This window comes from Thunnus thynnus, chromosome 4, assembly GCF_963924715.1.
Source record: "Thunnus thynnus chromosome 4, fThuThy2.1, whole genome shotgun sequence".
In the NCBI taxonomy this organism is placed as follows: Eukaryota; Metazoa; Chordata; class Actinopteri; order Scombriformes; family Scombridae; genus Thunnus; species Thunnus thynnus.
In genome coordinates, this window is record NC_089520.1 from 24,830,781 (window position 1) to 24,853,631 (window position 22,851).

At 39.0% G+C, this 22,851-nt stretch overlaps 1 protein-coding gene across 1 annotated transcript; it reads left to right on the forward strand.

The window, feature by feature from the left end:
* Nucleotides 1-16,063: 16,063 nt before the first annotated feature.
* On the forward strand, nt 16,064-20,514 carry LOC137181823 (keratin, type II cytoskeletal 8-like). The gene is made up of 9 exons (XM_067587866.1): nt 16,064-16,564; nt 17,938-18,146; nt 18,254-18,314; nt 18,409-18,504; nt 18,634-18,798; nt 18,914-19,039; nt 19,128-19,348; nt 19,443-19,501; nt 19,607-20,514. Exons 1-9 carry the CDS (start codon nt 16,163-16,165, stop codon nt 19,747-19,749), a joined length of 1,482 nt encoding a protein of 493 aa, XP_067443967.1. The 5' UTR covers nt 16,064-16,162; the 3' UTR covers nt 19,750-20,514.
* The last annotated feature ends 2,337 nt before the right edge of the window (nt 20,515-22,851 follow it).

Genomic DNA, 22,851 nt, shown 5'->3' on the forward strand with positions numbered 1-22,851 from the left:
AGTAGTAGGAGTAGGAGAGAAGAGAGAGGGGAACACAGCTTGGATGCTCATGTGCTTGCGGAACAAACAAACAGAAGGTTAGAAAGATGCAATGGTTATCAGAACAGTTGCAATAATCAATAATCTTGTCGGCAGGACAACGCTTAGTACATTCATTCTGATAGAAACTGACCTGCCGGGCAGTAAGGTCATGAAGCACTCAATTAAAGACAACTAATTGACAGTTAAGGCGAAAAGATGCGTTTTAAGTTTAGATTTAGAGGACTCAGCAGACTCGGATCGTCTGATGTCAGCAGGGAGGTTATTCCATAAGAACAGGGCCTGATAGGAAACCTGCTGTCACCTGCTGATTTCTTTTTCTGAATACACACAGTAGCCCTGCATTTTGAAAGCAGAGAGCTCGAGATGGAGTATCAAGTTTAAGGAGATCAGACAGGTATGATGGAGCCCATTTAGGATTTTATAAATCAGCAGAAGAACCTTAAAGTCTGATCTAACATTGATAAAAAGCTGATGAAAGGAGGCTAGAATAGGTGTAATATGGTCAAATTTTCTTGTTTTAGTTAAGATTCAGGCTGCAGCATTTTGAACCATCTGAAGACTTTCAGTGCTAACATGCTGCAGACCTGAAAACAGAACATAACAGTAATCAAGTCTGGATGAAACAAATGCATGTATTAAAAATATGTCAAAAGAAACATTTCAGGACACAATGAAAAACAGAGTTGCTTGAAAACATTTGAAATCAGCCTGAAGGGACTTTCTGTTTGCTAATATTTAAGTCTAGATATGTCAACACACAAACAAACACATCCGCAAACATAACTTGCACTTATTGTTCAACATAGAAAATGACAGAAGTTATGATATTCGACACAATCGACATTCCTCTGGAACACCTGACAAGTCCAAGCAAGCCTCAGTCCGTGTTTCTCATTGACAACGTGGTTTGGAGGTCATACATTCCAGCAGATGTCATTTTCCCGACGCCTTTAATCACTTACTGCAAAAGAAAAATAAAATAAAGTTCATACCAAGCATACTTAGCTGACATGCAGTGTAATTCTAAATAAGCCAAGAGTTGTATTGAGGAATACAAGACAGTAACTCATGCAAAACGTTATGCATGTGTGAGTGCACTAAAGCCACACACACATTTATCAGAGGAGTGGGGTATTTTCTTTGAAGGATTACTTAGGAGGCTTTTTCAGCTCTAGGGGAGCAGGTTTGAACATGAATTCTGGGTGGTGGTGCCACACCCAAGGCTCTACAACCTATCATGAAGTTAAAGACAGAAAACTACACAAATCCAACAATGCCAACCATTGTTCGTTGCTTTTAGCAGAACTGTGACTGCTGATATACACAAGGGAATACTGGGAGATTTTCAGGTTTGATGGCATGATCAAAAAATATCACACTGAGAGCACATAACAAATCCGTACACACAAATATGTTTAAAACAACAGTTACAAACTGGGCTGACCTGAAATGACAGCAGTAGCTGACTACTCCACATCAAGTCTCATTATGCTTTAAGAATATAATCTGCATGAGTATTAAAAGCTGTGGTGGCTTAGACTGCCTCGGCCTTTACTGTAGGATATATAACATGTAAACATGAATCAGTGCACTTTGTAAAAGTAAAGTAGTTACAGCACCAAACTGTGCTTATCAATCACAAGTAAAAAATAATCATTCTGAAGAACTGTGTTATTTGTATGTGGATGTATTGGCTCAGATGTTATATGCTGTTGGTTTGTTCACAGTCCATCATATTTTATGAGCTCATCATGTATTCTGTGTGTGTGAAGTAACTCAGCTATCAGCATAATGTAGTGAAGAGTTTGATATTTCCTCCTGACATGTGTAGTGGAATGTAAAATAATAAAGTTGCACAAACTTGAACTACCAAACTAAAACACCAGCACACTGGACATTTTGCTGATTATATTACAAACCAGTACTGTTCCTCGTTCTACTTTATTTCATTTCCTGTTTTTTTCTTTTATATTTAAGCACATGTATTATGTATGTGCATATATGGAACTTTACTTTTCCTTTTCATTTATATAATCACATGAGATTACCATAGTAATGTTTCCTATAGGGCCCCGGCAAGAGTATCTTTTGAGCTGAAAACAGCTCATGGGGATCTTAATAAATAAACAAAAGTACTGTAGTTGAGAGAACCTGCTTACTCGTCACCTCTGCTTGATCCTTGTCAAACTGTGAGCTAGTCTACTCTGTCAACTGATGATCAGTGCTGATACTTTCACTGGAATTCTATTTTTGGGTAAAGGTTATCAAAAATCTTTGTAATCTTTGTGACAGGTGCATTGGTGGAGTAGTCACGCACTAAAAAGAAGAAGAGACACCCGCATACTGTCTTCACTTGCTCAATACTTTAATATATACAATGTTTCAGTCAACGACCTTCTTCAGGTATATGATATATACCATATACCTGAAGAAGATAATATATATCATTTACCTGAAGAAGAAACATTGTATATATTTAAGTATTGAGCAAGTGAAGACAGTATGTGGGTGTCCCTTCTTCTTTTTAGTACATGGGTAAAGGTTATGAAATGCACGGTTGCCTACAGTTAACATTTCTTTGAAAACAGTCTTTTGTTATGTTATCTATATAATATGCCTTTGTGTACTACAGTATGATAGAATTCCTCATGGCTGTCTGCAGAGTAAATACATTCCTCAGTGAGAAAAGAAAATCAAACTGATGTCTTTCTCTTTGCTTCATCCAACTGCCTGAGGGCAAATGTTGTAATACTGCACCACAAGAAGAAAAGGCTTTAGTGTGTGCGGCAGGTTATCTCTATCAGAGCATTTACTATCATTTTCGTAACACTGTATACTATACTACTGTACGAGAGGTCTGTGAACAACATATTTGGTTAATAGAGTTAACATGTCTTTGGAAACAGTCTTTTGACTGTGCTTATGCTACATTTGTAATACAGGACCCAGACAACAACACATAGACATGTAGTGTAAGTGTATGATTACAGAAACACTTTACACGTAAGACCTGAGCAATCGGCAGTGAGTCAGTGCATGAGCTCACTGGAGACACTCGTCACATGTCTCAAAATTTCCTAAACAACAGTTGTCATGAGCACCAGGCGGTTTACTGTAACTTAAACTGCTCTTTGTGCACAATAACATAGTAACAAATATGGAATCTATCATCAAGCAGTGATTAATGCACTTATATACCAAGATTTGTCTTTACAGGACTTTACGGGAGTGTTTTAAACCATCAAAAGAAAAATGTTCTTTCAGCTTGTGTAACAGGTCTGAATTCCTGTGCTGTCAGTGGGGTGAGGACGACTTGAGATGTGCTCTTATGTTACAAAGCATGCAACAACAACACCGGACTCTTTTTAGGATAGAATGTAGGACAACTGCATTGCATCTGAAATAAAATACAATAAAATATATTATCTACTATGGTCGAGAGTTGTCAGGTTACACCAGCAAAATAACAGCAGACACATAGCATTGATTAGCTCAAATCAAATTCATAACATAGTAACGTTAAAAACATAAGTAAAATATACTTAGGAGTTAAACCTAATACAGAAGAGCTCGAGCTGTGACTCAGCTATGTGCAAATATATCCAAAACATCATCTTTATGGGCTGTGAGGAAGAATCTGGTCTAATCCCTCATTCTTCATTTTCTGACAGCCCTCTTCAACAAGTAGAGCCACACCCGATTTTCCATGAGAAAGCCCACTAAAGCTATATGATCAGCATATTTAGCCTGACACAGTTTTAAATCACATTTTGAGAGATAAAATGGAGATAAAACTCACAAAGCTGTATCGTATTCAGTAGGATTTCTTCCGATCCATTGAGACATACTATCTGCTGTCGCTGAGTGAAAGGAAATCCCTCATCCACAGCATGACTCAGCTGTTAATACCTACATCCTCCTGTCTTGTCTAAACTATATGTTTACACAGTCAAAAGGAAAATTTTAACTATATTTCTGAAAAAAGTCTTCAACAGCTTGAGATGTGGGGTGACATAGACCTCAGAAATATAGACAATACAGTCAATATCAAATAATAAGCTGATGATAGCGAATATCCTCTGGAGACTAGAGTCAGAGCCTGGTGATGGGGTTGATTAAAACTAAGCAGCAGCTACAGTGATGATAGTGGAGATACTTGGAGAGCAATGAAGAAGCAGCAGCAGCAAAGCAGAGAGAGATTTATAGTTTTAATAGACCGCCAGGCTGTTATTCACACCTTCCCTGTTGTATCCCGTCTCAGCCTTTCTAAGCATTTTAAGTTTGGTTCCTATGACTTGTCAGAGAGGCTAGCTGGACAAACAATATCATCATCCGTCATTTTCCACCGACACTGATTGACAAGTGGTTAAGTCCCTGTGGGGCATCCCTTAAAGGCAGGAATGGAAAAAGATACTTTGGTTAAATTGCTACATAACTTTGGGGCACCCAACAACTGGACCAACCTGAAAGCTGGACCAGTTTGGTTCCAGCGATGTATCTAAGCTATGATCTTACAGAACTAAGCTGCTCTGTCTCAAGGGCGGTGTTTGGGTGTGTATCTCTAAATGGTAGATGCTATCCAAGGTAGGCAGATGTTTCCAGTGTCACATAGACTCAACAGAATACCAATCAAAGATATTTAGAGCAACAGGCAGGTATTTTACTTTGCAGATTTTATAATAGCACAGCTGCAAAATTGCATAACCCTGTTTGTTCTGTCCTAACAACTAATTATAAAAGGTTTTGTTTGTTTTTGTTTCTTTTCTTTCTTTCTCACCACTTTCAATAGAGATGCACATTTGTTTTTGTTGTACTGCTGTGAAAATGTTTCTTTTTGGTTATATTGTATCTTTTTGACGTGGTTTTCAAGAATTTGTGTGGGTTGTAGGAGTAGTGTCTACTGATTGCATTGTCAAATATTTTGCTCTGAGTTTTGTTCCCAGCTCAATTTAACGTCAAAGGTACTTTGAAATGAATGAATGAAAATGTTTTATTTTTTTCTGCTGACATCTTGACCAGGACTCCCTGGTGGAAGAGATATTATATGTCAATGGGACATTTTTGGTTAAATAAACAGAAAACACTCTCTCAACAAAAAGCTACATGTTAAAATGACAAAAGATTTCTTGACATTGTGCGATGCAGCTCAATCCTTCATCATATGGATGAATGTCTTGGGGTTATACACAGTTCTCTATGGGCAGAGCATACCTTAAAAGTTTGTGATCGCTCTGCATATCCCTGACAGTGAGATACTTGAGGTGTGGGGTTGTTCTGCAAACTAATCACTGATGTCCAGCCCTGATAGAAATGTACCTGGGTGTGCACAAATACTCTCTCTGTTTAGCCTCTGCTTCTCACATGTCACTTTCACTGTGAGGAATGCATGGGTGTGTCAAGGAAAATTCTCCTGATGCCGCATAAACTTGTGAATGACAAAATACTTCAGCCAGGTTTAGTTAGAGTTAAGATTTTTTATTTATTTTCTTATACAATGTTCCATTTTAATGATGAGCTGTAACTGGTGCTTTGGTATAACTCATAATGAAACAAGTACTTGTTTAAAAATCTGTCTTAATTCAGGTGCATGTTAATAACAGGTTACAGTGGGTGAGGATCTCTCCTCTGATGACATCCTTAGAAAAAGTTTTTACATGTTTATCCCCCCTACTGGCTCCATGAACATCCATCCAAAACTTGCTTATTGTGAAGGGAATTACCCTCTAAAGGGCTTTGCATGTTTTCATTATGGTTAAAACCTGGTCCACACCTACCTAAACAAATACATTACATTAAAAATCTCACACAAAATACTCATTGTTGATGTCAAACATCATTAGAGACTGAAACTTTGGAGCATGTTACTGTGAGCTACGGTTCTAGTTCACCCATGTTATGCTACACTCTTTAATAAAGAAGATAAAATGCCTGTTCTTTCCCTCGTGTGCTGTGATTCCTTCACTTAAAACCTATCTTATTGTTTCAAGTTTAAAAGTGATCATACTTTGTTGAACTCTTCTAATGTTGTCAGGCTGTGAGTCTAGTGTTATGCCAACTTCAGTGCTGATAAGTTCCTCAGCACCAAATGTTTGGCATCCTGTTGGCAAAGCATGATTTAGGAGCACAAGTTAATAATTTCCTACTATCAAAAGTGGCGTCCAGGAAGTTTGAGGTTAACAGGGTGGGGTGGGTTGATGACACATTCTTACTTTTCTTTCACTTGTTCAAACATGCAAGTATGCAGGTATGTGCCAAATAGTGTACTGTTCGAGTCTGTAGTTTTCTACTGTATTGTTTTCTAATGTAACATTTACACCAGATTTAAACCAAAATTTTTACACCAAACTAAATATTTATTGCATAATTTCTTCCAGAATCTAATTTTTAGTCACTCTCTCTCTCTCTCTCTCTCTCTCTCTCTCTCTCTCTCTCTCTCTCACACACACACACACACACACACACACACACACACATATGTGAGGGTGATGAGTGTAATGACAAGACAACGGTTGCTAGGTGCTGCAGCAACAACAATAACAGGAGGTGGCTACATATCAGTCATAATGACTTATGGTAGGAGAATGCAGTCTGTTTGATAAGAGCAGATTCATTCTCATTTGTATGTTTAAGCATTGTTCCATTTAGGCTGCTTTACACAAGACTAATGTTTCTGCGAGACATTTCTATACAAAAATAATAATCTAAGAAAATGACATGACTGTTGTTTCAGTGAAAGCTATGGCATGGTAAACTGAAACTGATTATAAACTAAACTTTAATCCAACATGTGACTGTGATTTCAGCATAATCAGTCACAAATTATCATGCATATCTAGAACTGAAATCTTATGAATGGGAAACCCGGTTGCAACACCAAACAGGTTTTAAACCTTATAGGGGCCTTAAACACATGACTGTGTTGACTGAGCAACTACTATGCAGACACACCCTTTACGACCTCATTTGCAGACAGATTCTACTGGTTTCAGTGGATATAAAGAGCATATAGCAGTAAATTCTGCTCATTTCTATTGACATTTGTGAGGGTGTAGGCTGAACCAAGTGCATGAGTTCTACAGTAAGACATATTGAGTGACTGTGAGGCCAGTGAAAGTGCTGAACCTCTGATTGATTGACTTGGTTGTGTCGTAGGAATGTGTTCACTGCGGGCAAAAAAGACAGACCTGCTTAGACAAGTTGTCTTTGTGTTATAGTGATTGCCTAGCATACAGCCCATGAACTGTCCAGTGAAAGAATTTGGATATCTAATATAGATTATAGAAAGTCAGGTGTCCATGCAGCACCATTCAGAGAAAGTCATACAAGCTAAAAGTCTGTGGTAAAATAAAAGTTAAATAGATTTAAAAAAAAAAAAAAAAAAAAGTCTTCCTACGTAGCTGCAGGCAGGGAGGTAAAATAAAAAAGGTGTACAAACTGATGCGCCAATGTGTGTACAAGTATATAATCATGCAGATACTCTAAATGTATACATACAATGTACACAGTAGAAGTCAATATAAACTAAAATAGGGTCATAGTGACAATCATAAGATGGGCCAACTGCATTTGCCTTTGAAGGTCAATGGAAAGTACAGAAGACTTCAGCATCCTCAGAGGTCACTGGGGTCTGTGAAGTCCATTGGTGGGTGGTTGGGGCTAATACAGTATTAGCATGCTAATATAGTATGCTTACATACATGACACTGCTAACATGTTGATGTTTAGCAGGTTATATTTAGTAGGTTCACTCATTAGTTTAGCCGTTTAGCATGTTAACATTTGCTGATTAGCACCAAACACAAAGAAGGTTGGAGAAAATCATCACCAGTCATTACAGGTATTTGGTCATAAATCAAAGTACTGGCAAAACTAAACTTTGGCCTGTTGAAAGTGCTTAATGAAAAGTTGAGACCACCAAAGTGATTACAATTTATCCTCTAGGGTCCTTGAATATCTGTAGCAAATTTCCCGGCAACCATAGTTGTGAAGATGTTCCTGACTTTCACCAAAGTCAGTAGGATTCATCCTCTGTGGACCATGAATACCTGTACAAAATGTCATGGCTATCCATCTGATGTTTCTGAGGTATTTCAGTCACGACGAAAACCAACAGACGTACATTGCCATTCATAGCCATATCGCTTGCATCGCTAAAAACTGACAAAAATCAAATCAAAATGCAAATCAGCTGGTTCCATCAATGAAAAAAAACTGTTTGCTAGCATTCTTTCGCTAATCTGTGAAACTGATGGTGATTATTTTTTAATCCCGAGTTACTGCAGACAAAATTGGGGATGATTAATCTAGCACAACTGTTTGGACAAAAACACGAAACCAGCAAAACACTGTACAATCCCAGTGTGTGACCTCATGCAAATACAGGTGTTCTTAAATGCACACTCACTCAAGCAAACCTTTGACTCTGTTGCTAGGTTTTTATTTGGCTAGACAACTTACATGATCTTCTCTGTCTGAGTGTGAGTCATCCAGTCAGACTGCAGTCGGCAGAGTTCCCATGGCTGATTTCTTCCCATGATTACAGTGAGACGGTGAGCGTGTGGGGTATAAGCAAGATGTTCAAGTCCAGAATTGTAAAGTAATATCTCATGTTGATTTTTAAGCAAACAGTGAGGATGTGTTTGGAAATGTGTTTGCGTGCCAACTAACTGTTGACTTTACAACTGTGTAAAATCAGCAATGCAGCTGAGCTTGTTGCTGTTAGTTCATTAAAGAGTGATATGAGATGTTTATTGCTGTGTTAACCAACCTTTTATTCTACACAGTCTTTACAGGTTAACCACATTCTCTTCACTTGCCCTCCACAAGATATTTCCATGCATGACTTACGGCTGCTGTGTTGTAAGGGTGTGTACCTTTTTCAGGTGGTGAAACTGTGAGGCCCAGATTAATATCCAATCCAACAGCACTCCTTCTTGAACACACCCACAGCCTTATGAGGATGCCAAAACAAGCACAAAGGGGTGTGTTTGTGTGTCCAAAGGCTTCAGATTTTCTCTTTTGTGTTTGTTCATTATTCTTCTTACAGTCAATGAATTGTTTGATTATACTCAGAGCAGACAGGACTGTTGGCCTTCTTACTTTTCTGAACTTTGCTGTAATGAAGCTCCACTGAGCACAGTGCAGTAACCTCCTTCTGTGATGTTACAGTTGAATTCAACATGGCACAACAAGCCAAGCTTTGCAATATACTGTGTTGTGGAAAAAGGTATGCTTGATTGAAACACTTAACAAAGAAGTGTGAGGCAGACTTGAAAGAAACTTGATCCTCCGCCAGATCTCAATGTCACTGCTGACTTAAAGTGACCATGTCAAGTGTGTGTGTGTGTGTGTGTGTCTGAGAGAGAGAAAATTGGCTTCCATCCTCAGATGTTATTGTCACTGGAAGAATACCAAATATAATACACAAGTGAGTATAAGCTACATGCCTAAATACAAACATGTTGCCACAGACACTGGAATTTAATTGTTTGATGGAGGTCTTGTTGTTGTTTTTTTGTCAATGAACGAGTCCTGAAGGATTTTGATAGGATCTTTATCCAAGCACAACATCACAAATTAAACTTCCGATCCTTTACCAGCATCTTACACTCAGTTACTATCTCATGATGCAAACATTCATGACTGCCAGACTTTCACAACCTGTTGTTTATTTGGACAAGAATGTGCTCCACCCAGAGATGACACACATCAGATATGGAGGTGACTGGATCAACAATGTAGTGCTTCAAGAAACCGTGTTCTCAGGAAATTCAAAATGACTGACAGAGACACGACTTCAATTAACGTATTAACTTTAGTAGTAACAATAGTAGTCCTAGTCATAGTATTTTAATTAGTATGGTAATAGCTGTGGATAATGATCTCAGGCCACTCTTGTGTAACCAGCTGGATGCATTAACAACTACAGAGGATGTTTTATGTCAAGTGTGTTAACTAAACGATTGAATTTAAATGAAGAAGAAACAAAAGCAAATCACCTCGAGACATGGAGGGCTGGAGCTGTTCAACAGGTTTCAGCATCCAGAGGCTAAGCTGTTAAAACAGCACAGGGAAGTTAGTATCACAGCACCTAAAACCAGAAACAGGGACCATTTATCACTTGACAAGTGAAATGACCTGTTTAGTGAATTCTCTGTCTATGGCCTTTGGGTGTTGAGAAATTGACCATCAAACACTGTCATTTTTCACTTTTACTACAACCTTTCCAGTCATAACTAGAGAGGAGCCTGCATTTTACTTTTCACAAAAAAATGCAAAGAATATCCTGACATTAAAGAGCAGATGAGAGCAGCGATCATCACTGTAGCAAAACAAACCTCAGTATCAAACTGTTCAATAAGTTTTGGAGCTGATATCTATCAAGTACACTGTATTCCTAAAAACTAGGTGGTTAGAGAAACGTTTCACTTTTATCTTAAAAATGACAAAATAGCCTTTGTTGTTCCAACATCCTACAATATTATTAACTGGATTTTTAGTGATATGTAACTACAATGACAGGCATCTCCGGTTTGTTTGCAGATGACACTGTCTTAATCAGTCTGCTCCAGGATGGAGAGGTCGATCATGGGCCAGTTGTGAAAGACTTGGAGTGTGGTGTGATAACTATGTCATGAAGTTAAATGTTCACAAAACTAAAGATATGGCCATCGACTTCAGGAAAACCTCCCACTCAACCCTCCCAACTATAATTAAGGGCTCACTTGTCAAGATGGTTGAGTGACACAAATACCTGGGAATAGTGATTGACAAGAACCTGAACTGTGACCTCTACACAAAGACAATTGCAAAAAGGGTGTGCAGAGACTTCACTTTCTATGCAGACTGAATTCTTTTTATGTGGACAAGACACTGGTGGCTTGTTTTACAGATCCTTTATTGAGTCCATTTTAACCTTTTGTTTAATTGCTTGGTACAGGAACCTTACAGTGCAAAACAAAAATTCTCTGTTCAATATTGTCAAAGTAGCCAGTAAAATAATTGGCACAGAGCAGCTTTCTTTGTATCAGATTTCCAGATATCGATCTTTGATAGCTAAATTTTCCCTTGTTCCAAGTGCAATTAAGGTGCTTAATTTGCACTAAACCTGGACTGCACTGCTAAACAGCACTTTATTATGACCACCATTCTAATGGTTTGATACTTTTAATGAACAGATACCTATTTTTGTTGTTGTTGTTGTTGTTGTTGTTGCTGTTGTCTGCTGTAACTGTTGTGATTAATGTCCTATGTCCTCTTGTATGTTGTGTTTGTGTTTTTACCCTTTACTGCAGATCAAATTTTCCCTCAAGGGACAATAAAGATCTGAACTGAACTGCATGATGTGCAGTCAACAGAAGTGTATGACAGTCGCTACATTGTGTACTATAAGCAGGTGTGGACGGACGCCAAGAGTTGGATTATGAAAGATTTGTGTCAAACATTTGTGTTTGTTAATACCTACACATATTTTATTACACAGAAATATTCAGGTGCTGCAACAATGTCAAAATCCTCATCTGCATCTTATAAAAATGTGCTTGGCTGTGAACAGTATTACACTACATGGCAAACACAAATGTAAATTAATGTCACATGAATAAGACACTGAAGTGCTAGATTCACCTCTTTGACCTTTGACATGACCTGGCTTTCAAATTTACAACTCTAGACTGAACTTAATCCTTCAATTTGTTTCTTTTCTGTAACACTTAGAGGAAAGAATGTCCTGGGTGTTGCCTTAAATGCTTAAATACTATACATACTAGTCATAAAATGCATACAACAGACATGCGGCGCAGATGTTCCTGATCCATTCACAGATTGGACATGGCTTTTATTCACACTGAAAAATCTCCATCTGTATCTGTTCTTTTTTTTTTTGCATGGCTCATTCATATACAGCATTCAGTAAAGAAACATAACCCACTAAACCACACCTCAGATATAGTAAAGTGCCCACACCCAGTTTATACATAAATGAAACACTACTAAGTATGTTACATTAAGTGGCTTAGTTTAAAGCTGAGATAAGAAATTAAATCACTTCATAGGATGCTGTTTCTGAAACATTGTCCATTCCAAAGATGCATTTACATATAAATAAAACAAACAGCATCTTAAAGTTTATACATTATGCATTTTAGTGGAGACCATTACCTGCATTTTATTGCTTAATTAAACTGTCGAGTTTGCAGCCTTGCTGGTTCTTTTAATATTTGTTCAATAAAAATAATTACTGGCACAATGTTTTAATATGATGTTATATCTAAATCTGGTATGGGGAAGTCAGAGCCTATTAAAATGGTTATGAAAGCAGCACAAGAGTAAAGAGGCGGAGGTAGTAGCACTTTTACTGACTTCACTTTTAAAGGCATTCTTGGAGTTTGTCCTCTTGAGAAAAGTATTCGTCCAGTGCTTAGAGACTAATATTGTGCAAATACCTTACTTTTCATTATTATCAATAAATAAAGTTGAAGAATCAACAGAGATGGTCAACGGGAATTATGAGCAAAGTCAACACCGTTTTCTCTGCTCTTTAACAAGATTTTTGCATTATTTACTGAATTTCTTTGATTTTTTTATGTGTATGTGCCAAACTTGTGTGTATTTGCATATGTTTGTGACCATTTGTATCTGTGCATATGTGTGTTATAACAAATAAAGCCAGGATAAGGCGTGTATAATGTTTTTTCCTTAAATGCTGGGCAACTGCTGTAAGACAATTCACATTCCCATAACAAATAATTCACACACATTAACAGATAGATGCAGCATTGTTACACACTGCATGAACTTATAACCCTCACTCTGCCTTCCTCCTTACTGAGACACAAGAGCACATTTTAAAATGTTACTCAAGATTAATAAACCTTTGTAAAAACATACACGTCATCATCTCACACATCTGGTATCATTTAACTTATGGTAATTGTGTATGACGTCTTGCACATTGAGTTGCTTCAGATGATCCAGGCTTGACCAGACTTGAGAGCTTAATATACGACAGTCATGACCTATGACATTTCAGACAAGCACAGACAAAGCTCATAACGATTGTGATTTCTTCAGGTTACATCATCAGCATGGATTCGCTGTAGTCTTTGCTTCTTCAGTGAAACCTTGCCACTCTTAATCCATGTGTATTGAACCTCTTAATGACAGTACTGTTAATGCCAGACTTTGTGTGGCCATGATTTATTGCCGTCATGTGTCGCTCAAATATGTGCATGTAGCATTGCTGTTAAAATATGGCAGGAGAAAACAATGAGAGAGATACAGAAGTCTGTGCATGCAAGGAGACCAATAAGTAAGTTTCTCATCGCAGTCTGTGCATCTGTTCAAGCTGACTAAGATGCACAACTAGCACATAAATTTTCTCCAAATAGCTGTTGGACAGCAGAAATTTGAGCTTTAGAGTAAAGTTCCACACCATGGTAGAAATTAAAGGCAGGTGCATGTGAAAAGTTGGGGAAGAATGAAAAAGAATGCAGGCCTCACCTACAGCAAAGGTGCAGAGAGAAGAAACAAGCGTGGCAGTGCTTAAGAATGGAACAACTGGGTGTGGTGAAATCAAGTAACAAGTAAAACAACCGCAAGATCTGTAGTACACATTACTGATTCCTGTGAAAGACTGTTCTCATCAGATTAATGATGTGTCAATAAAAACAAAACAACAACAAAACATTTTTCTGTAAGCCCTATTCATTTTGTTTGGCACCATTAAAGATATTTGTTTTGCTTTCTTTTGTAACAAAACTTTAAAGGGAACACTGCCTAAGGCATTTGGTTAAATAACCTTTAACTATTTATTCATAGTCTAGACTACTATTTCTATTAATCCATGCTTGGCTGTGATACTAGAAATTTACACCTGCTGGTGCAACATGCCTTAAAATGATCAGCTGATCAGAAAGAGCAGAGGTTACAGCCCAAATGTTTGCAAAGGTGAATGTTGAAGCAAGCACTGAGCAGTGGGACAGTAACAAAGTATATTTACTCAAGCACTGTACTTAAGTAGAGGTTTGAGGTACTCTACTCTACTATACTACATTTCAGAAAGAAATATTGTACTTTTTACTCCACAACATGTATCTAACAGCTATAGTTGCAAGATGAATTAGCTTTTTATAAAATATACATCGTTAACAGCCCACCAGTAATGTTAATGTAGCTTGTACTGCTAGAAACAAAAAAATACAGTTCTGAAGAGCAGAGACTTTCGAAAATGTGGCTGTTGGTTTAATAAAATTGACAGCATTGGTCATTTGGTCAAAGAGCTTAAAATAACATATGTTTACATTCAGTGCCAAAGCAAGAAGGAGAAGCAGCTTAAGTCACAGAGAGGAGGTCAGGGTGGAAGAATGGGTTTGCAAAGTGTGTTTACACCTCCTGTCTCCTACTGCCAGTCAGTGTTATTTTCTTTGAGCCATGAGCCAACAAAGCCAAGTCAACTAAAAAAGCAGTTTTAGCTACAACAGGATTGAAATGCTGAGAGTTTTGACCAATGCTTATTGGTACTGATGATACTTTGATGCCAGTGACTTTTACCTGTTGGTGTAAACGATTCTTGAAGTGTAAAACCAGTGTCCGAAAAAATGAGGCAAATGCGAATAGTATATGATTGGTTGCTGATGAGATGGTGAGTGTTTTAGGAGATTGTGACATAATGTGAATGCAGGACAAGAAGACATGCAAAACTGATCAAAACTTTAAAAAAAACCCACAAAAAACATCCCCTTCTTGCAATCTTTTTTTACTAGATTTTGAGTTTGTAGTGTTCTGTCTGACTGCACCATCTCAGCATTAGTTCCAGTCATAAAACATATTAAACAGTAGCCATAAATGAACACTTATAGCCCTGCTATTGTCCCCTCCAGAGATGGCTGGGAGACTGCTGGTGGAACTTTTTATATTCACAAATAGCAAATAGTTTGGTTAAAAGCAAGCAGGATAAGGAGAACCTAAAATGCTTGTAAAGCAGGTTGTGTTTTTTCTAATCTTGTAATGAACTTTTATACACAAACAGATGATTAAGTTATATTTTCTCCCTGCGGTGCTGGTTTACAGCAGCTGTTAGAAATACTATACAAACCCAGTATGATGCTTATTTTAATATTTCATGCTGGAGAGAGAGTAATGATAACTATATGCAAATAGGATAACAATGCTTTCATGTGGAAACAGGTGTGCTTCCCCTGCATTGAAATTCAGCTGCAGAGTGCTTAACCTCACAACAAGTCTTGCATTCTAAATTTAACTTTAGTATATGTATCGAAAGTACTCATTATGCAGGATAGCCCTTTACAGATTGCTTTACAGTATGTATTATATTCCTGGATTATTATTATGAATGCATTCACATGTAATCTGAATTTTAATGTTGAAGCTGGTTAACTTGAAGGTAAATTTAACTACTTTAAATATTATTAGGTGTTTAATTTATACCAATACATGATATTATATGAATGTTTTGGATAAAAAAATTAATCTGAAAAGTAACTAGCAGCTGCCAGTGCAGTGCAATATTTCCCTCTGAACTGCAGTAGAGGAAAGTACAATGTTGCATAAAATGAAAGCAAAAATGCAAGTTATATAAATAGTACTTTCATCACTCACATGTCAGTTTCTGATAAGGAATCTTGTCTATAATTGTGATTTGCTATTTTTAATGTACTTCTACTGTAATTGTATCTTATACCACAGGACAAGGATATGAAATAAAGAAAAAGGAATCAAAATAAAGTTTGCAGCACTTAAAGAGGCTCTGTTTCATTGCATAACCACATTTTCACTCTGCTACTCTCCTTCCCTTTCAGGGTGTCCAAGTGCAGGGTGTGTCGTGGCTTCTCTTCTGACAATCTCTACTTACCTGTTTTACAGGATTGGCCACTCCTGTCATTCAGAGCCAGAGGCGTGTTAGCTGGGTGGAGGGGAGGCTGGACAGTAAAAGTGAGAGTACAGGTTGAAGTGACTGAGAAAGATCCTCCCCCTGGCTCGCTACAGCCATAAAAGCAGGCAGAGTCTGCAGTCAGACACTCAGAGGGACTTGGCTCTCCTTTTGAAGGCTGCTCATCTTCAGTTCTCTGCTCTGCTTGATAACCAATACCACTGCAACAAGATGATGTCCAGGAAGGCATACTCAGTCACAAGCTCTGGTGGCAGCACCAGAAGGTCCCTTGCTGGACCAGCAAGCAGCAGCTACTCCGTCAAAAGAACCAGCTATGGGGTTGGTTCAGGTGTTGGCGGTGGTTTTGGTGGTGGTGCCGGTTTTGGCTCTGGTGCCGGTTTTGGCTCTGGTGCCAGTTATGGCTCTGGTGCCGGTTATTCTTCCATGAGTAGCAGTGGTTACGGTAGTGGAGCAGGCTGTTTCGTGGCTCCACCAATCACCGCTGTCACCGTCAACCAGAGCCTGCTGGCCCCCCTGAACCTAGAGATTGACCCCAGCATCCAGGCTGTCCGCACCCAGGAGAAGGAGCAGATCAAGACCCTCAACAACCGCTTCGCCTCCTTCATTGACAAGGTAAGTTCCTTTGAGCTCTGTGTGTCTCTCATGTCTTAAACAGTATGTATAATTTACTGCAGGCCTCATTATTTTAGTGCTGAGTACCTGCATCTTCTCCCCTGGCCTACATTTACCTCTAGCAGCTGTCAAAAGTGATTGTCTTAGTTTTGCCCTTTAACATGTCATTGAAAAAAAAAAGAAACAGCAATTCACTTTTGGACAAACATATTCTTTTCACTGACAAAGCTTACCAAGCAAGAGAGCTATGAATCTTATCTCTGTGGTGTTGTATCCATCAATAAGTTACAGCCTCTGGGAGTAGGGAAGCTTATAAAAATCTCAAAGTCTGTTCATGATCGTGACCCCATCTTACAGTGGCAGCTACAATCAAATACTACCTTTGGAAAAAGTTGGCCTGTGGTCTTGTCAGAGCCTGTGGTGGACTCTCTGCCCACTATCTAAACATGGGTGGGGATTATATTGCTGTGACTTGCCCATCCCTTAGCTAGGAGACTGGCAGAAGAGAAATACGATCTGTCTGCACCATGCCCACAGAGTCCAAAGTCTATCATTTGCACATTGCACCTATCACTTGGTTGTTATGGGCAACACAAGAGCAGTAAATCAACTCCTGCTTGTTTTCAATGCTACAATCACCACATGTATGCTTTTAATCGATCTATACAGTGTTTTCCTCTATATAGAGTAAGCCTCTTTGAACACTATCAGTTGGCACTTGGTCAGAAACATACAAAACAAAGCACTCATCCCATAATACTGTGGCTGCTTTGTCTTCTGTGGTTTATCTGCCACACCTAGTTTTTTTTTTTTATGGCTGGAGTGACTGTGTGGCCTTCATAGCTTAACAGAGCACGTAGGATGAGTCATAGCCACACAAGAGACACAATAGGTGAAACACTCAAAGCCACAAACAAATGTAACATAAAACATCTGGATAGAACATAAAGCATTATTTATTTCAAGAAAGAAGAATTGAAGATGTGTTGAAAACTTAGTGTTTAAGTCTCAAAATATCCCCTTTTACAACTTTTACAACTGCTTGAACACCAAGCATACAAAGGTATGAGTTCATGAGTTACAGCTGCTGTGACTATAGGGTGTGGCTATTCAGATATGTGTGTCTCTACTCAGGCATGCAGGTAAAGGTGAGGCCCTTTAAAACCCGATAAAGAATACCATAAACGGCACACCCTTTAAATCCTTTAAAATGATAAGATTTTTTAATCTCTATAGAGCCTGAAAAGAATTAAATTGAATCACCAGCCTATCTATAATCCATATTTGTATACTGTTCAACAAATAAAATGTAATAAAAAACAATCTTTCTAAAACATCTTTTGACAATCTTCCATGGCTTTGTGTCTCTACAGGTACGTTTCCTGGAGCAGCAGAACAAGATGCTGGAGACCAAATGGAGCCTCCTGCAGGAACAGACCACCACCCGCTCCAACATCGACAGCATGTTCGAGGCCTACATCGCCAACCTGCGCAGACAGCTCGACGGGCTGGGCAACGAGAAGATCAAGCTGGAGGGAGAGCTGAAGAACATGCAGGGCCTGGTTGAAGACTTCAAGAGGAAGTGAGTGTTGGCATGATACGGCCAATAGTTATAACATATATCCAATATAGTGAGCAGATGTTCAATATGAAGGGGATGTCCTGATGTGTTGCCTTGTGTTCCAATAGGTATGAAGATGAAATCAACAAACGTGCAGCTGCAGAGAACGAGTTTGTGCTCCTGAAGAAGGTGTGAATAGATCAAAATAAAAATTTTCATGATGGGGTTTGATACAGTTTGGCCTGTTATAACACTTCATGTTTCTAAATCATTTTCTGTCCAGGATGTTGATGCTGCCTACATGAACAAGGTGGAGCTGGAGGCCAGGTGTGATGCTCTTCAGGATGAGATCAACTTCCTCAGGGCCGTCTATGAGGCTGTATGTACCATCTAATTCCACCAGTTTATTACTTCATAATACTATACTATACTATATTATAACCATTTGAGTTAAAGCTGATGGTCATCCAGCCATTTTATTAATCTGCAACAACTATTGGTTCTGTAGGAGCTTCGTGAGCTGCAGTCCCAGATCAAGGATACCTCTGTCATCGTGGAGATGGACAACAGCCGTAACCTCGACATGGACTCTATTGTTGCTGAAGTGCGCGCTCAGTATGAGGACATTGCCAACCGCAGCAAGGCTGAGGCAGAGACCTGGTACAAACAGAAGGTGAGTGAAAAGCAAAGCCAAGGTTTATCTCCCGTGTCTTTTACATTACACTTGCAGCACCTTGCACCCCTCTGGATTATGCTCTTGATACACCTTGTTGCATTTTTCACAACAGTATGAGGAGATGCAGTCCTCTGCTGGACAGTACGGTGAGGACCTTCGCTCAACCAAGGCTGAGATTTCTGAGCTGAACCGCATGATCGCCCGTCTTCAGAATGAGATCGAGGCAGTCAAGGGACAGGTATATTTCGAGAGCTTTTTTGTGGATGACATCATAATGTTTAAGATGATATGATTTATTAAAACATCTGTGACATAATTTCCTGCAGAGGGCCAACCTTGAGGCTCAGATCGCAGAGGCTGAGGAGCGTGGTGAGCTGGCAGTGAAGGACGCCAAGCTCCGCATCAAAGACCTGGAGGACGCTCTGCAGAGAGCCAAGCAGGACATGGCCCGCCAGGTGCGCGAATACCAGGAACTGATGAACGTCAAGCTGGCCCTGGACATTGAAATCGCCACCTACAGGAAACTGCTGGAAGGAGAGGAGAGCAGGTGGGATAAATTTGAATATCTAATGTGGTTTCATGGCTGCAATATTAGCCTCAACTCTGAATTAAGTATTAATTCTACATTATTCCACCATTAGGCTGACCAGCGGAGGCTCCAACGCAACCATCCATGTACAGCAGACCTCTGGAGGAGGTGGTAAGTGTCACATCCATATGAGTGGTACCTGCACTAACAGATCACACTGACAAATGGATGGATAAATGATAACACTTACCTGTTTTTTTCCCCTCTCTGCTCCAGGATTCACCAGCTCAAGCTCCGGTGGCGGATTCGGCTACGGTGGCAGCGGCTTTGGTGGCAGCGGCTTTGGTGGTTCAGGTTATGGTGGCACTGTCACAAAGTCCACAGTCTCAACAACCAGCAGCTCAAGGAGATACATGTAAAAAGGAGAGCAGTCCCTCTTCCCTTTCAGAAACTCTTGAATTTGTCCTTTCATGGTATTATGTAATATCATGAAATGTGTTCAACAAGAGTTGAAGATCCCAAAAATCTGTGATTCCCAAAATCATGTCTGATTAAAAACAATATCCACTGGATTGTGTTACACTGCCACCACTTTCATGCACTCGGTGCTTTTCTCACTCTGTACCATTCCACATCATTTATCAAGAGTTTCTGAAGGTAAACATGACCTTAAAACACACAAGGGCCAGGTCAGTTAGCAAGGCAAAATTTGTTTTCTTTCTGCACTGACATCCAAGAAATGAGAAAAAACAAAAAACAAAGGCCTTAACAGGAGTGTTAAAACTAGGCAAGGAAAACATTTGAAAATATGTGCTCATCAACTTACATACTGTCTGTACTGTAGTGCACTGATAAACTGCTGTACCTCAAATGGGCAGTGATTATATTTTTCATGCTCTCCATTTCTGTATTTGAGTGCTGATACTAGTGAAGGGAGCAAGTCACTGACCAAATCTGATCACTGGAGAAATACAAAAAAAGAGATAAATTTTACATGTTTACAGTTAAGGTGCAAACTTTGAACTGATTGGTTATTGCCTTGTTCTTTTTACTGTTCTTTTTACTCTCAAATGATTCCCTGCTTTGTTTTACATTTCCTTGCCTTGATGCTAAAACCAGATTTATTTTGTGAAGGAGCAGCAAATGACATCAAAAATCTGAATAAAATAAATCTGAGAACCAAAGTTATTGTATCTTGTTCTCATTATTGTTGTTTTAAATGAAAGAAAGAGGAAGACGCAGTTTGGCTCCTTCAAGCCTTCTAGTTATTTTAACAGCAAGAAATTTCCACACTGAGAATTTCACATGAGGGCAGTGCTGTGCCACTTTTCCACTGCTTGGTTTGTCAGTCCTCCACAGATGCACCTACTATGTGTCAGGCTCCACATTGCCATTTTTTTTTTATCAAAATCATAATTCATAAGGTCTTAAAGCCACAAAGCCTTACACATTATATAACCACTCAGTGAGAGCACATGCAAATTGGACTTACAGAAAACCCTCTGACATCTCATTAATTAATTAAAAGATAGGTTTGGGTTTTTTCTAAGGACACGCCATCATGTATGTGGAAACACATGTTGATCGCTGTAACAATTCCTACTCTCCATACTCTTCCTGAATTACACTGTAGGAGATGGGGACCAAAATCTAGTGCCCTCGTTCTGTGCAAAACAGCATTCCAAAGTTTGTCTGAAAGTAATATGAAGCTTGAGAAGTCTTAGTAGTGAAATCAAGTTGATATCTTTTAAAGTTGCAGTTTATCTAGTATAAAATACCTTCTTTTTGTTTCCCTGGCAAGCTCCAGTGGAGGGATACAATCTGGTAGTTCCTGTTTGTTTGTTGTTGTTGCTGGCCTCCACTACACCAAGTAAACTTAAAAGTAGTTTTTTTTCCTCTCAAACTTGATTGCTGGATTAGTTTTGCAGTTTACGTTTTTTTAGAACCACAACCTGCTCTGACTCTGTGTTCTGAGTGTTCTGTGCGTGACATCTCAGAGCCGATCTCCAGCTGCTCCAAACCCACAGAACAGCCGAGAAAAGCACATTTTTATCCCCTTAGTACATATCTGGTAAGCCCACAGTGTTTGAGAAAACAACAGTGATTTGACTGTCTGCAAAACAGGCAGCTAACCTCATTTAAACTCCTCTGACATTAATCACCCAGCGGCATGGGGTTTTTGGCAGTTTCCTCATATGACGTTGCAGTGGAGTAGAATAGTTGTGGAAGAAGAGTTACAGTGATAGCAGGGGAGAGGTGAGGGAGGCTTCTGCAAACCCACAGCTGCTTTCTAAGAATATGTGGATGGTAAATGAGAGAATAAAGATCTGGAAGACTCCAGAAGCAAGCGTTTACTGGGCAGGTGATGTGTGACTGAATGTGTGGAGAGAAAAAAAGCTTTAATCACATGACGCACACACACAGAGTAGGAAGAGGGAGGGACGGAGGCAGATGAGGAGGAAGAGGGAGACGGTTCAGACTTCACTGTGACAGTAACAAATTATGGGCCTAAATGTTGCAAAAATGCTTCAATTTTTGCTGACTTTTTTCTCTTTGAAGTTTGACATGATCACTAGCTACAGGATTTTTGTCATCTTTGATAAATCCAGAATTTCATTAAAAGAAATAACTCAGATGTCTAAACTAATGAAACAAAAATGATGGAAAACTAGACTGACATAGAACTGCTTCACATCTAGGGCCAAGCCAAGCATGTGTTTGTGCTGTTACTGTAAGCAGCCCACACAGACAAACACAGCCAGGAGGACACATGAGTATGATTCCACCCTCAGCTATTCCTAATGTAGAGTAGGAAATGATGAAGCATGAACACATACTGTATTTTCTCAAACCGATCACACGATTACACCCATAATTAGAAAGGGAAGTGTGTAAAAATGCCTGGAGAGTTCAGCAACTTCTCTACAAACTTGCCCGATTCACCGGTTACAGGTGAGGCAGTGAAAGCTGCAGGAGCTACTAACATGCATGTGCAACACTTACAAGCCTACAGGCTAAAAATGCACTGTGTTAATTGAACTGCACTATTTTATGCACACACAAGGGTGTATTTTTAAATGTGCCTCCTGCACTCACATTCTGTATTGGCAGGTCAACAAAAAAAAAAAATCCTTTCATCTTCACCTGAGGCTGAGAGTGCTGGCATTGACTGTACGTTCCAGAGGAATTAAAGTTAGGTTGACTAATAATAATGATACAGAGGCGCACGCCAATACTGAAACTTGTAACATTTTATGTTCTCACCAAACCAGTTATATCACTACTACAATAATTACGGGTGATAAATCTTTTTCCTTTTAAGACAGCAGGAAATCACTTCTCCTGTTGTTTAAAAATGTTACATTTATTTGCATTCATCCTGACTGACAAATCAGCAAAGCATATGCAGCTGAAAGTTCAACCATTCTCAAGTCAACAAACCAGCTTAGAAAACACATACAAACCCAAACAAACAGCAATTTAGTAACATATACATCAAGACCCGAGGAAATGTCTATAGG

Excerpts from the sequence above, each read along its gene's own strand:
- LOC137181823 (XM_067587866.1), top strand. The coding sequence starts at position 16,163 with ATGATGTCCAGGAAGGCATACTCAGTCACAAGCTCTGGTGGCAGCACC. Across the intron at positions 18,505-18,633 it reads TCAGGGCCGTCTATGAGGCT|GAGCTTCGTGAGCTGCAGTC; the intron begins GTATGTACCATC and ends TTGGTTCTGTAG. Across the intron at positions 19,502-19,606 it reads GCAGACCTCTGGAGGAGGTG|GATTCACCAGCTCAAGCTCC; the intron begins GTAAGTGTCACA and ends TCTCTGCTCCAG.